At 38.6% G+C, this 12761-nt stretch overlaps 1 protein-coding gene across 1 annotated transcript in view; it reads left to right on the top strand.

The window, feature by feature from the left end:
- LOC118417000 (CKLF-like MARVEL transmembrane domain-containing protein 4) overlaps positions 1–11798 on the top strand; it is a 16762-nt gene extending 4964 nt beyond the window's left edge. Inside the window, exons 2-4 of the mRNA XM_035822319.1 lie at positions 4069–4251; positions 7669–7764; positions 9897–11798. Coding sequence (XP_035678212.1) covers positions 4069–4251; positions 7669–7764; positions 9897–10046 — 429 coding nt within the window. The 3' untranslated portion in view covers positions 10047–11798. The remainder of the gene's footprint in view (positions 1–4068; positions 4252–7668; positions 7765–9896) is intronic.
- The last annotated feature ends 963 nt before the right edge of the window (positions 11799–12761 follow it).

The raw sequence follows: 12761 nt of genomic DNA on the forward strand, positions 1-12761 counted from the left end.
CTCAATGATTGAACAACATTACCCAGAACCTTTCTGTGCTCTATTGATGTATATAAATTTTTGCAAATTAGTCTTACAAAATTGCACTGACAAAGGCTTCTTGTAACATGCATTGGCATAATACCGGTAGTAAGACTTATACCGGTAGATTAAAAATACTGGAACTTAAAGAGATCTACACATGCAACAATAGTTATTTCTGAGCTGTGCACACTTCAGACATCTAGGTGTCCAATACACCATTTACAAAGCATCGATAACAACGCATTCGAAGACAACAAGGCCAAAAGTTTTCAGTATACTTTTTTTTTAAATTTCGGGGTAGGCAGCTCGTCGTGGGACGAACACACTGTCACATTCATTGCCAAATTTATATAGATCATAATTACACATGCTCACGGCACAAGACGAACATGATTCAACAACAATCTTGAATTTCTGTTGGTGACCTACAACTCATGTAAAAGTGTGAAGAACCGTTGCATGATAGCCTGGATCTACGACTGAATGGGCAAAATTGAACGTACGCAGCCATTTTCCCGCCATTTTTATATCTACGCTAGCAGTGAAGTGTTACGTCATAGCGGTTGTGACGGACAGAAGTTAAATGAAAATTCTTGACAGTATACGTCCGTTTTCTCATGACATTTTGTATGCTCATGCAGGTTTATGTTTTATGCATTTACTGACAGAAAAGGAAGGAACATCAGAGGATGTATAAATGTACATAGCGGCAGTTAATTGTGCCGTGTTTCTTCCTACCGGTATTTTGTACCCCCTCCCAACCAAGCGCCCGTTCGCCGTGTAATTCCGCGGCGTGTTACAATTACAATATTACGCTTTTAGCAGGACAAGAGTGGCAGAAAAGTTACACAGAAGAAGTGGCAAGGGTAACCTATAACAGCAACATGTAACTGGAGAAAATGATGCGTTGACAATTTGTCAAATCAGTATGGCTAGAGAAATCGTCGTAAACGTACCGGTATTATGATAATAGATGTTACAGTCAAGTACTATGTTCTTTGTATGCAATTTTAATTCTTATACCTTTTATGATGAAGTTAGATTCCTAACAAGTAACAGGTTTGTATTAAGTTCCGGGTTATGACCTTAATTATTTGAAAGGAAAGATGGATTACTTAATTTACTATACTGTAATACTTGTTATATATTGTAAGAAAAGATAACAATTATGTATAATCTTATGTGGGCCTCCCCTATTGTGAAAGTGATGTCATCATGAATTTATAACTGTCCTACTGTGACCAGGTGGCACAAGTCAATTACACGCTTGGCAGGAGGTGGAAGACTAAACATGTCTGTCAACTTGTCAAAACCAACCAAGCAAGCAACCAAAACATTGTTACATCCATGAAGATGGAGGTATTGTTTTGGGGGTACTGTTTCTGGTCCATATGATATTTCAAGAACCTTGTAATGGATGCGCCGGATTTTGGTAGGTGGGTAGATAGGGATATATTGTTGGTTTATGTTAAATTTAGGCCTCCTGTTGGTAGACCTTGGTACTGCAGCATTTTTTTGGTGGGAGACATGAAGTCTCCAAGCAGATGTGAGGAGGAAAGATTATAACATTTTCTTTTCAGTTTTCAACTGTCAGCATTTTAAATTGAGGAGCTGAATGCCATAAAAAGTTTTGAAATACAGTCTGCTCAAAGAATAGCCCAGAAAGAAGGCCTTGCACTTGAACTAACTTTTGTATCACCTTTGGTGTCACATGGCCTTTACCACTTGACTTTTCATGGTGTTTTTACGTTTACACGCTTTTCCTTTTTGCCTTACCAACTAAGATTCTTGTATTCCATGTCAATGTTGTTTCAGTATAAATATATTGCTACATGCTGCGGCCTTTGCAAAGAATGTTATGTTTTTGGAAGTATTTGTGTGTGTGTGTTTGTGTGTGTGTGTGCGCATGTGTGTGTTTGTGCGTGCATGCGTGCGTATGTGTGTCAACACAATAACTCAAGAATGCTGGATAAATTGTCTTGATATTTGGTGTGTGGGTACGTAATAATGATACTGTACAGATGTCAAATTATAGAGTAGATAATAAGATGTTAAAATAATAAGATGTTGTCCACCCTAGTGGCTTGTTCTATAGTGTAGATGTTGTACAGGTCTACAGTATTGTCTTGATATTTGGTATGTGGGTATGTAATAATGAGACGGTACAGATGTTAAATCATAGATAGAGAATATGTTGTTGTCCACCCTAGTGGCTTGTTATATAGTATAGATGTAGTACAGGTCTACAGTATAATTTTGTTATCTCCCAACAGCTTGAAGCCGTTCTTGTCTGTGTTAACCTGACCTGGGCTGTTGATACAAGAAACTCTAATGGTTTGGCTCAAGTCCAACACCCCGACATAAGGAGGTCATTGTTGTTCCACTGTCAACTGTACCTTTGTGCAGGTGTCAGTTGTCCTGTTCAACACCTAGCCAACAATGGCAGCCATGTGCCCTTAGATTGTTTACCTTTAGGACTTTAAAGTTGTGTACTTTTTTCCCACAATGTTCGCTGAACATGACAAAAGTTGTCAGAAAGTCTGAAAGAAATCAATTGCTTTCAAACTAATGCATCATTAGTTGGGAAGGGCATATACATGTAGCATTATACATCATAGAACACTGTTGCAAAGATGCCAAGATTTGAAAGCCTGATAAAAACCCAGCTGGAACTGAACCTCTGCTTGTAGATGATGCAAACATAAAGGGACAGGTACAGTTCAGGTCCAGAGGATCAGGTCTGGCCTGATCTGAACCTGGACCTGATTGCCTGTGAAAAGTTGTGAATGGGTGATAGTGAAAACAGTGGTCCATTTTGCTACAAAGGAATCTGTTTGCATCACAACTACTAGTAATATAGTCCATGTTTGACTGTAGAAACTTGGTAAAAAAAGAATATTGACTCTCCTCTACTTTGCTCTTGTTGCTTCTTGGCCCGGTAAACCCCCAAACACCTGAACGCCTGCCGGTATAATCTGATAATTTTCTATCCGGTCCAAAATTCGGTCCACTGATTTTTTTCAGGTCCAGTTTTTCCGGATCAGTCCTACTAGAAAAAAAACGGTTTTGTAACGGTACCCTCCGCTAATCCCCACCAAATGAAGTCATTGTACACTGTAACGCTGTTGCCAACAGGATTCTCAGTGCCACAGTGTGTCCGAGATGTGGCCAGAGAGTCACCTCTGAATACAGATGGAAGACTTCCCTGTCAGGCAGATCAATATGTGACCAGAAATGAATGAGATTAGGCTGCCCCCATTTCTGTAATGGGCTAATGTGGAATATGTCTCGTCTGGCACGCTGCCCCACGGCTATTCCATTTAGCGGGGAAATGGAATTGTCACTGTAAAATCTCACTGTTTGACCCAACAAACAGCAAATTATCACATTCTGGCTGTTCTTATACAAATAGCCTTGTTAGGAGAATGGATCTTAGTATACTTGAGGAAGTAAGGCAAAACATGTGTAAAGTCACATTTTTGTGGGTTTGAAAGCTTTAATTCAAATTGTCAAACTCTGCTTGCTTCTTCTTCGTAGGGCTTCATGATCAGTCTATTGTCATTCCTTTGATGAAACTTGAAATCCACAAACATTTTAATGGATGAAGTCTAATAGAACAGTGGGCAACATGCCAGGCTAGACATATAGCTGGAAGACTGGAACAATTCTTACCAACTCTGTGCTGATGAATTTATCAAAGTAAATGAGTATGTAAAAAGCTAAAACCTTCAGACCAAGGGGAAATTTGCAAGGGATTCTCTCCCTCTCTTTGAGTTTTGTCAGTTAATTGCGTTCTGTATATCTATCATAACTGTACGTGATAAGCCAATAAGTTATAGACATGCTAACCAATAACTTACAGTTACATGTATATGTCATGGTCATATGTCATGGTAAGACATTGCATTTTCTGATTGAAAGTAGGAAAGAATATTGAAATCATTTTCCTTTTTTTCTGTCCATTGCTTCGGGTATGAATTGAATCAAATGATTGAAAACTTCTCATAATAAATTATATACATCATTCTTCTTTTTTCTTCACAGGTACTAGCCCTTGTAGCGTTCATAGTTGCGGAGGCGGCGAGTTGCAGTTTCGGGTGTGGTCAGGGCGCCTTCAGGTTCTTCGAGTTTGTCACCATCACCTCCTTCCTGGTGGTTCTTGTCATTTTCCTCTGCATGGCCACCACGGCCTACCAAAAAGTCACCATAGTCCACTGGCCCCTCACAGTAAGTAGTGGCTATATTATAACTTTTGCTCATGACTAGAAGTTTTTCTTCTCTCACCGTAGATTCCTCTGGGGATTAAATTTCACAGTAGAAGAATAGATGGAATGTTTGCGATAGTTTAAAGTTTGTGAATCAAACAAGGGAGTAGGCAGGTAGAAGACGGTGGCTTAAGTTTGCAGTGAAGAGCTTACTGCAAAAACTGCAAAAAATTAAGCCACGGTGAAAATTTAGTAATTACTGTATATGACAAAACTGCTTTATAACAACCACAGAAATGTCAACATTTACAGTGCATTGCATTGGCAAAACCACTTTAAGATATATGGATAACATCATTATGGAAAATGATGAATAATGATTTGCCAAAAAGCAGTTACTCAAGCAATTGGATATGATTTTGGAAAAGGTAATGCTTTTTTAGACAGCCATCTGGTGTCTTTCGTCAGTGATACTGGAGAAATCTTGTTGGAGAGAGTTTTTATATATCCTTGCTGTCTGACCATTTCCAGAATCAAATCCAGTTGCTTGTCAATGAGTAACTGCATTTTGCCACATCTTATTACCTGGATGTCTAGCCTTCATTGACAAGATTTAATGATTATTTTTACGTTTCCAAGGCTTCCCCCCAGAAAAGCAACTATTGTTATTCTACAAGCAGAGGTTTCGGTCTGGGGGCTAGTAGTGGCAGGTATGGAGCCAGCCGCTAATAGTCCCCCAACCAGATCCCTACTTGAAGATTATCTGTTGTTAAATGATGCCAATGCTGTTTGGGAGTGTTCATGCACGTACTGAATATCTTATCTCATATTCCTGTACCTGGGCTATTAGTATGCATCTGAGGAGTTATATAACTGAACAGAGTGCCCCTCTATCGTCTCATCTTTCCATTTCACACATACCTGCTGAGTAAAAAGCCAAAGGCTGGACCCATTTGATGAATCTGAAATTACACGCACGAGAAGATTTCCCGGAATGTCCTTTCTGTTGCCCGTAGGACATAATAAATTTTACTTTCAGAATCTCCTGTATCTTTATTTCCTTAGGAGGGGAAGTTATCACGTCTGAGGAGGGGAAGTTATAAGGAGATTCCTAAAAATAAAAATGTCTTTTATATCAGGAATTGCATTATCAAATGTCGTAATCTTTGTGACAATATAGCAGAACAAATTTTATGTTTGTTTGATAGCAGAACAGAGACCCGTGTTCACTTTCGCATCAACTTCAAAGTGATTATCATTGCCTGAAGTTTTGCAAGTAGTGAGCTGAAGCATTTTGTATTTCAGGTTGAGTGCTTGTCAGAATTTTTACTTTTGATCTTGTATCACTGAAGTTAAAGGTTGCTGTAAATGTGTAATGTATCAAGTGTTGCCATCTTCTCCCTGGAGCTGAGAGATTATATGTTTTACATTCTGGCATATTTGTGAAAAAAAGTTGGCACAGGAATCTTCCTACAATCTCCTCCCCTTCGATCTTTCCTGTTGTACATCTCACATAGGTTTTTGTATAATATACTGGTAAATGCATTTTAAGTTTGGCAGTGTTTATAAGTTTGCAGTTTTTGCAGTGCCTTATGCACCGCAAACTCAAAACCACAAAAATTTTTGTTCTGTCTTCTGCCGCCTATTCCCTTGTCTCTATGCGCCAACCCAATAGCAGTGTAATCAAATAATGGATACTACAATACTATGCTACACGTTTATGCTATACATTGTACAGCACTATGATGTGTTGTAGGATGATATCTGTCGCACCATGTCCGAGTTACTAGTAAAAGGTTTCCGGCTGGCTGTCCGTCAAGGCGCCAGTGTTTCCATTGCTATAGCAGCTTGAGATTCATCGCTAGTGTGAACTTAATGAACACTCTATTTCGTCCTTTACCATGAAATGTAATCACCACAAACTTTAATGCATTTAGAGTACAAGGATGTGCATGTTATCACTACAGCCATCTTGTTACAGGCACTGATCACATGTTTAAAGTGTGTGCTGGCATATCTGTAGTAAAAAAGACAATATGAACTGGTGACAATCAATGCTGCAAGGAGCTCATCACATAAATAGTGTGTGCGCTAGCATATCTGTAGTAAAATAACAGAAGCGTTGCCAGTAATCAGTACTACCATCTTGTTTCAGGAGCTGATCACATGTATAGTGTGTGGGCTGGCGTATCTGTAGTAAAGTAACTGAAGAATTGCCTATAATCAGTTCTACCATCTTGTTTCAGGGGCTGATCACATGTATAGTTAGGGCTCAAAATACCACCTGCATATGCAGGTTAGTGCAGGTAAAATTGGAGCTGTGCAGGTATTTCTGGTGTCTACCTGCACCTAACCTGCACTGGTCCATGTACTGGGTTTTATACATAAATGTCATATGATGTAGGTGTATGTGGATTATTATCAGCTGCATTGACTGTTACCACCTATAAAGTATAGAAGAAAAAAAAAGCAAAGGTTCCTGAACAATTTTAGTATGATCCATCCGGGCTCGAAATACACTTTTCAGTCAACTTGCACCTGTGCAAGTTAAGCCAAAGGTAACTTGCACCAAAAGAAACTTACTTGCACAACCCAAAATAGTGAACTGTTAACCCCTTATCTCCTCTTCTGAAAATTTGCAAATGTACGTGAGTAAATGGGGATACATAAAGACCACATGTTTGGATATTTGTTTTTCCGTAGCGTATTTTATTTTTGGTTTGAAATTGTACAAACTGTTTCATAAAAACTGTGAATTTAGGCTCAATTAAAGACAATTCAATGTCTACAACTCGATAAGATCCATAGATTTCTTCTGGACTCTTCGAGTGACATCCATCACAGTAACTATTCTTAAGCATCTCCAGAATGAAGTGGTAGAACAACTCAATACAATACATATAACTGGAAAAACCAGTCACTAATTAGTATGCAAATGTAACTCATATGCAAATCAAGGTAAGACAGCACCATAGGAATCATTTATTGTAGAGATGGATTTGTTTTAAAAAATAGTTTACCTGGATGTCTAACCAAATTTACAAATAACAAATTTAGGCTTTTATTTATTCAGTGTTATTTTCTTTTACCTTTCAATGACAGACAATATTCTTGGTGTGTGTAAGCTTTTTCTAATGTCAGGTATTAGAGGACAAAAGTAACTTGCACTGGTGCAAGTTTGGTCTAAACTTACTTGCACCACACCAATTTTACTTGCACAAACTTGCATATGCATGTGGTATTTCGAGCCCTGTCCATACTCCATAAATTCAGAGTGGTGCAGGTAAAATTTGTCTGGTGCAGGTAATTTTCAGTGTTACCTGCACCAGTGCAGGTATGCAGGAAAAAAGTATTTCGAGCCCTGATAGTGTGTGTGCTGGCATATCTGTAGTGAAATAACGAAGAACTGCCTATAATCAGTGCTACCATCTTGTTGCAGGAGCTGATCACATGTATAGTGTGTGTGCTGGCGTATCTGATTGCCTCCAGTGTTCTAGCAGCTAATGTTAATGACGGGGCGGGCGGTGGTGCAGTGGTGAGTATCGTCTCAAGACAGACCTGATAAGTCTGTTTGCCAGAGTACCATATGTTTTTTTATGTGAGATAGAGTACCTGTGTTGTCTGAGACATGTCATGCGAAAAACAAAACAAGCGACTAGGTTTCCTAAGACAATACCACTTGTTCCCGACATCAAAAAGTATCTGCCATAAAAATAGAAGGCCCGGGTCAAAAGATACAGGAAATGGAAGTTCTGCTGCAGTACCAAGGTAGCTACCAGGGGACCCAAAATTAACTTTGACCTCCGTCTTACCAGGACCCACCCACATCATCACAGTCCATCAAGTGGTTAAGTTGTTGCTGACTACAAATGTGAAGAAACATACAGACAGACAGATGCACACACAACACAGACACACCCAAACAATACCTCCTGTTTTCATTGAGGTAAAAATCACAGCAGCTGTGTATGCATATATTACAACATGGTCAGTACAAAAATGAAGCAAAACATAATGGTTATTTCTCTTATTCAAGCTGTCCTTTTAAAAAATGAAACGACAATGAAATGTGCACAGTTTGTCTTGTTTCTGCACATGTTTCTGCACATTTGTGCTCGGCAATAATCGGTTATGCAGACAATCAGAGCAGACTGACCTGCCCAGAAATACAGGTCACGTTACAGAAGACCTGCCTGTGGAATATCAATGTGTTTCAACAATCAATAGCAGGTGAACAGTATGCAGCATACGAAATGAAATCTGAAAAGTGCAATGGCGATTTTTCTGTTCATTTCATGACTTTTTTGTCTCTGTCCCAAGATTATCCAGAATTAGTATTTAAGCCGGTAAAGGTTCAGAGGTTTCAGTCAGTGGCAGATAAAAAGTTAGACTAAAAATTGCTGCCTCTATTTCACTGTGGTAATCCATTATATCTACTTCTACATGTATTACAAATCAGAACTATCTACTACCCCAGAATCATGAGCATAGCATGTCTGGAACACGAGATCAAAACTGGTAGTCCTACTGCAGTACCAAGAAAAGCAGCTAGTTGGCCCAAAATGTTATTGTTCCATTTTGCCAGAACCTTCTAACATAACAAATATCACAAATATCCATCCATGACTTGCTGTTCACAAACACATGCAGATAGACAGACAGTCAATTACATGCACCCGAAAGCATATCCTTGATGGAGAAGGAAATTACAAATGTACAACTCCTTAGCAGTACATGTGTACTTGCTAAGGATGTATTTGCTGTAAAGGTTAACACTCATCCAGGGATGCAGGTTTTAAATGTTGAAAATACAACCAGATAACTGTACATGTGTATTCCCATATTTTTCCTTCCATTCCCATCATGGAACACTGCTGGAGAATGAATACCCACAATTTTACCTCCATCCCATCCCATTCCACTCTGTTTCTATTTTCTGTGTACCAGAACTCTTCTTGCTAATGAATAGCTACAGAACAACTGCTACACTTTTCACTCCATGCTCACAGCACTTCCCATATCTAGAACTAACCATCTCTTGTACTTGACCACCATCATTTTCAACTCTGCCTGTCATTAGCTAAAAGCTTGAATTTGCTCAATACATATCTACAGTGAAGATTTCAATTTGTTTTGGTAGAAGCTGAAGAATATTTTCAAGCATTCTGTAACTAAAGCACCATGATATTCACAAGTCTTTCATTCCTTTTCACTGGTAGGAGTTTAGAGGTCAATGTCACTTTGAAAAATTGATCTGCCTTGGTACTCATGGTAACATGAGTCATTTTGGTTTCACATAGCGAAAGTGAATTTGGCTTTTGGATGATATTCTGTGTGATATTTTGTGGAGATGAAGGGCCAGTCGTATATGAGGGAGGAAAACTTTTTTAGGGTAGGGCCAAGGAGAAATTTTTCGGGGTGGGGGTGGTGGGTGATGGGGGGTTGCAACAAAACATTTTTGGTTGCCTTCAACAATGTATTTCAAACTTGTGGCGCATTAGTTTTAGTGGATTACATCAGTAAAGTAAAAGTTTGCTAATTCAGTAATTTTTTACGGTCAGAATTGATGGGTGAAGATGTAGAAGGAGTGTGGAATTTTGTAAAGGTACATACATGTGAGACTAATCCCACAAACTGTCATTATCATGTTCTTTCTCTTCCTCACAGGGCTTTGGTTTCTTGTCCCTGCTGGCGTTCGTGGCCGGAGGGTACTTTGCATTCCGTGAGTGGCAGGACGAGGCGAGGCCGCGCCTTCCCGTGAACAGGAGGGGGAACTACGTGCCGGCGGAGGAAAATGAAGAGAATGAAGACTTGTAACTCACCACCTGTGCTGTCCCTGACGTGTACATGTTTATATATATTATATATATACCACCTGTAGAGGATCAACACAACTAGACAAGAAGATGCATCACTGGCCATTTTGAATTTGCGAAGATTTTCAAAAATTAAAAAAAAATTTATTGATTGGTTGGAAGGTTAAAGAAATGGCTTAACAGAAATGAACATGTCACTTCAAGATGTCACTTCAAGATTGAAACATGTCACTTTTATTGACACATGAAAGGTGACACAGCAAGACTTTGAAATGCAAGACACAACTAGTTTCCCCAAATTTTATCAGCCTCTCTTATGGTCTAAAATTGGCTAAAATTAAACACTTTTTAATGGCTGAAATCATTGAAAAGTATTCAAAACCTTTTGCCCTTTTATGCTCAACTACCTTTCTGTGATATTTCCTCCTCTTTACCTGTCACATTTAGTAATATTAGGAGACTAAATGCTGTATTATAACGTTGCAGTATTACCTTGAACTGCATAGCTAAGAAGGGCAGTCAAGTTATTTTTTCCATAAACCGGTACATGTAGAAGTTAGTGGATAGGAATGGCATAAAGTTAGACATGTGGCGTTGTGATAGACTTTATGTGTGGATGGCTGTTGCATATGTCTGCCCATTCTCCCCAATAACACAAGTTGTCCTCAAATAGTTTCCTAACATTGCAAAGTTTAAAACATGCAGTGTCTCCAAAAAGCCAAGAAAGACCTTACATGTAACCTAGTTTGGGATTTTTCATCTGAAGGAAAAACGAAAGCAGCACAATGTTTGATATTTTCAGTTTTAGCTTACATCGACACAACATAGATATGGCCCTAGTAATATTTTAGGTGTGCTCTGCAACTTTTTTCCACAGATTTGTAGTCGTAAGAACTCTATGAGAAGCACACTTTGCTGGACTTTGCTTGTCATTTCAGAGCAGAGGGGTGATTGTTTATCATTGCAGAAAAACCAGTGGTGAGCGGTAGAATTCATGAGCCAGTGCATGACAGACAATTCAGTAGATATCCACTGACATGTTGTCACTTTTGAAGTATGAACGAGGATTGCGTGAAATGGCTTTCCACGACCTTTCCGCCTTCAGGATTCTGCCCTTTCAAAAGTGATACTGTCATGGATTTTTACATGACATCTTTATTTGTTTCAAGGAAACAGAATGAATAAGCAACAAGACAGAGGTGATATGAGGTAAAGTTAGCCTGCTAGCAAGCTTCTGTAGTCTTAGAGTTAGAGATAGTATGCAGGGCATAGATTTCCTGTCATTTAATTTTTTAATATAAATATTCAGTGTCATGATTCTATTTGCAATATCTCGCTGGTGTCATGAATGTTGAAAAGCATTATGGCATAAATTTGGGGTTGTTTGTTCTAGCAATATGTCCGTAGTTGGCTGATACTTGACTGAAATAATCTACGCACTTTATTTTTGCACAGTAGTCAACATTCCACACTTGCTTCTCTTCCATACCGCTGGCATGACGCAGCTTTATTGCGTAGAAATATGAATACGATAAAAGAAAAACTTCCAAGATGTATTGAAAAGCTTCCACAGATGGATCCACAAAAAGTGTATACAGGTTTAATTTGCTAGCTCTTCCCTAGTGCAAAGAACAATAACCCACAAAAATATCTAGAAACAAATCTCTTTGGTTTGCCACTCATAGTGTTCACATTCTAACCATTTCAAGTTCTGTGTTTTAGAGTGATAATAAGGATGTATTTTTAAGTGAAACAGGAAGCTTGTTTGCGATTGCTTCTGTTACACAGTCCCCTATTATCGTAATTTCATGCTCCCCTTTCAGCACAGGGCATTATTTTACCTGGATCCATAGGTCCGGACAGGTGTTTTGATAGAACAGCAATGATTTAGGGTGATTTTCATGTGTTTGTTGAAAATGACAGAAAAACATTTGTGTTGAAAGTGTTATGCTTGAACATTGTTGGCCATTAATGCCATCTGGAATAGTTCTTTACCATTGGCAACACCTGCATCCCTAGGGCTGGCTTTTTTTCTGTGGTAAAATTGTCTGTGATTTAAATTCTCAACCACTCTTGTGGCTTTGCAACAGACTGTTCCTGTAATGACAGTAATCAGCATTTAAGATTCCTGGCACCTACCTTATTTGCTTCTGTCAACAGTTAGAATATGTATTCATGGAATATTGGCACTGTTACACGTACCATCTTGTAATGTCACATTCAGCTTCCCTCCAGCAATTTTGATCAGAAGTGTGATCTGAAATTTTGCAGAAAAGGATTTTAGGGTACCATAGTTGTTGTTAGCCATAGTTCAGGCCTTCCTGCAGCAATCTGATAGACAAAATTGGCTCGAAAGTGAATTTTGTGGTATAAGTTATTTTTAGACTAATATGCTTGTGTTAAAGAAACTCCTAGCACGTACATTTTGTGTATGGTAACATGTTACTGGTTCTGTCTTGATGCTGTCATGTTATTGTAAACATCAAACATTTTAAAAAGAAGTATTACCTCTATAAATTATCTATATTAAAGTTAGTGAGTAAGTCAGACTCTGTGTTTGTAGCTAGCGTTGGCAAACTTTAATATTTTCCCCCCAATCAAATTATATACATGATGTAATGTTATACTGACCAAATTGTTGACCAGTCCCAAAGCATTATTTTGGCATAATGGTCAAGAAGAACACCATATGATCGGCAAAGAATTTGGTTAGTGT

The sequence above is a fragment of the Branchiostoma floridae genome, chromosome 6 (genome assembly GCF_000003815.2).
Source record: "Branchiostoma floridae strain S238N-H82 chromosome 6, Bfl_VNyyK, whole genome shotgun sequence".
Classification (NCBI taxonomy): domain Eukaryota; kingdom Metazoa; phylum Chordata; class Leptocardii; order Amphioxiformes; family Branchiostomatidae; genus Branchiostoma; species Branchiostoma floridae.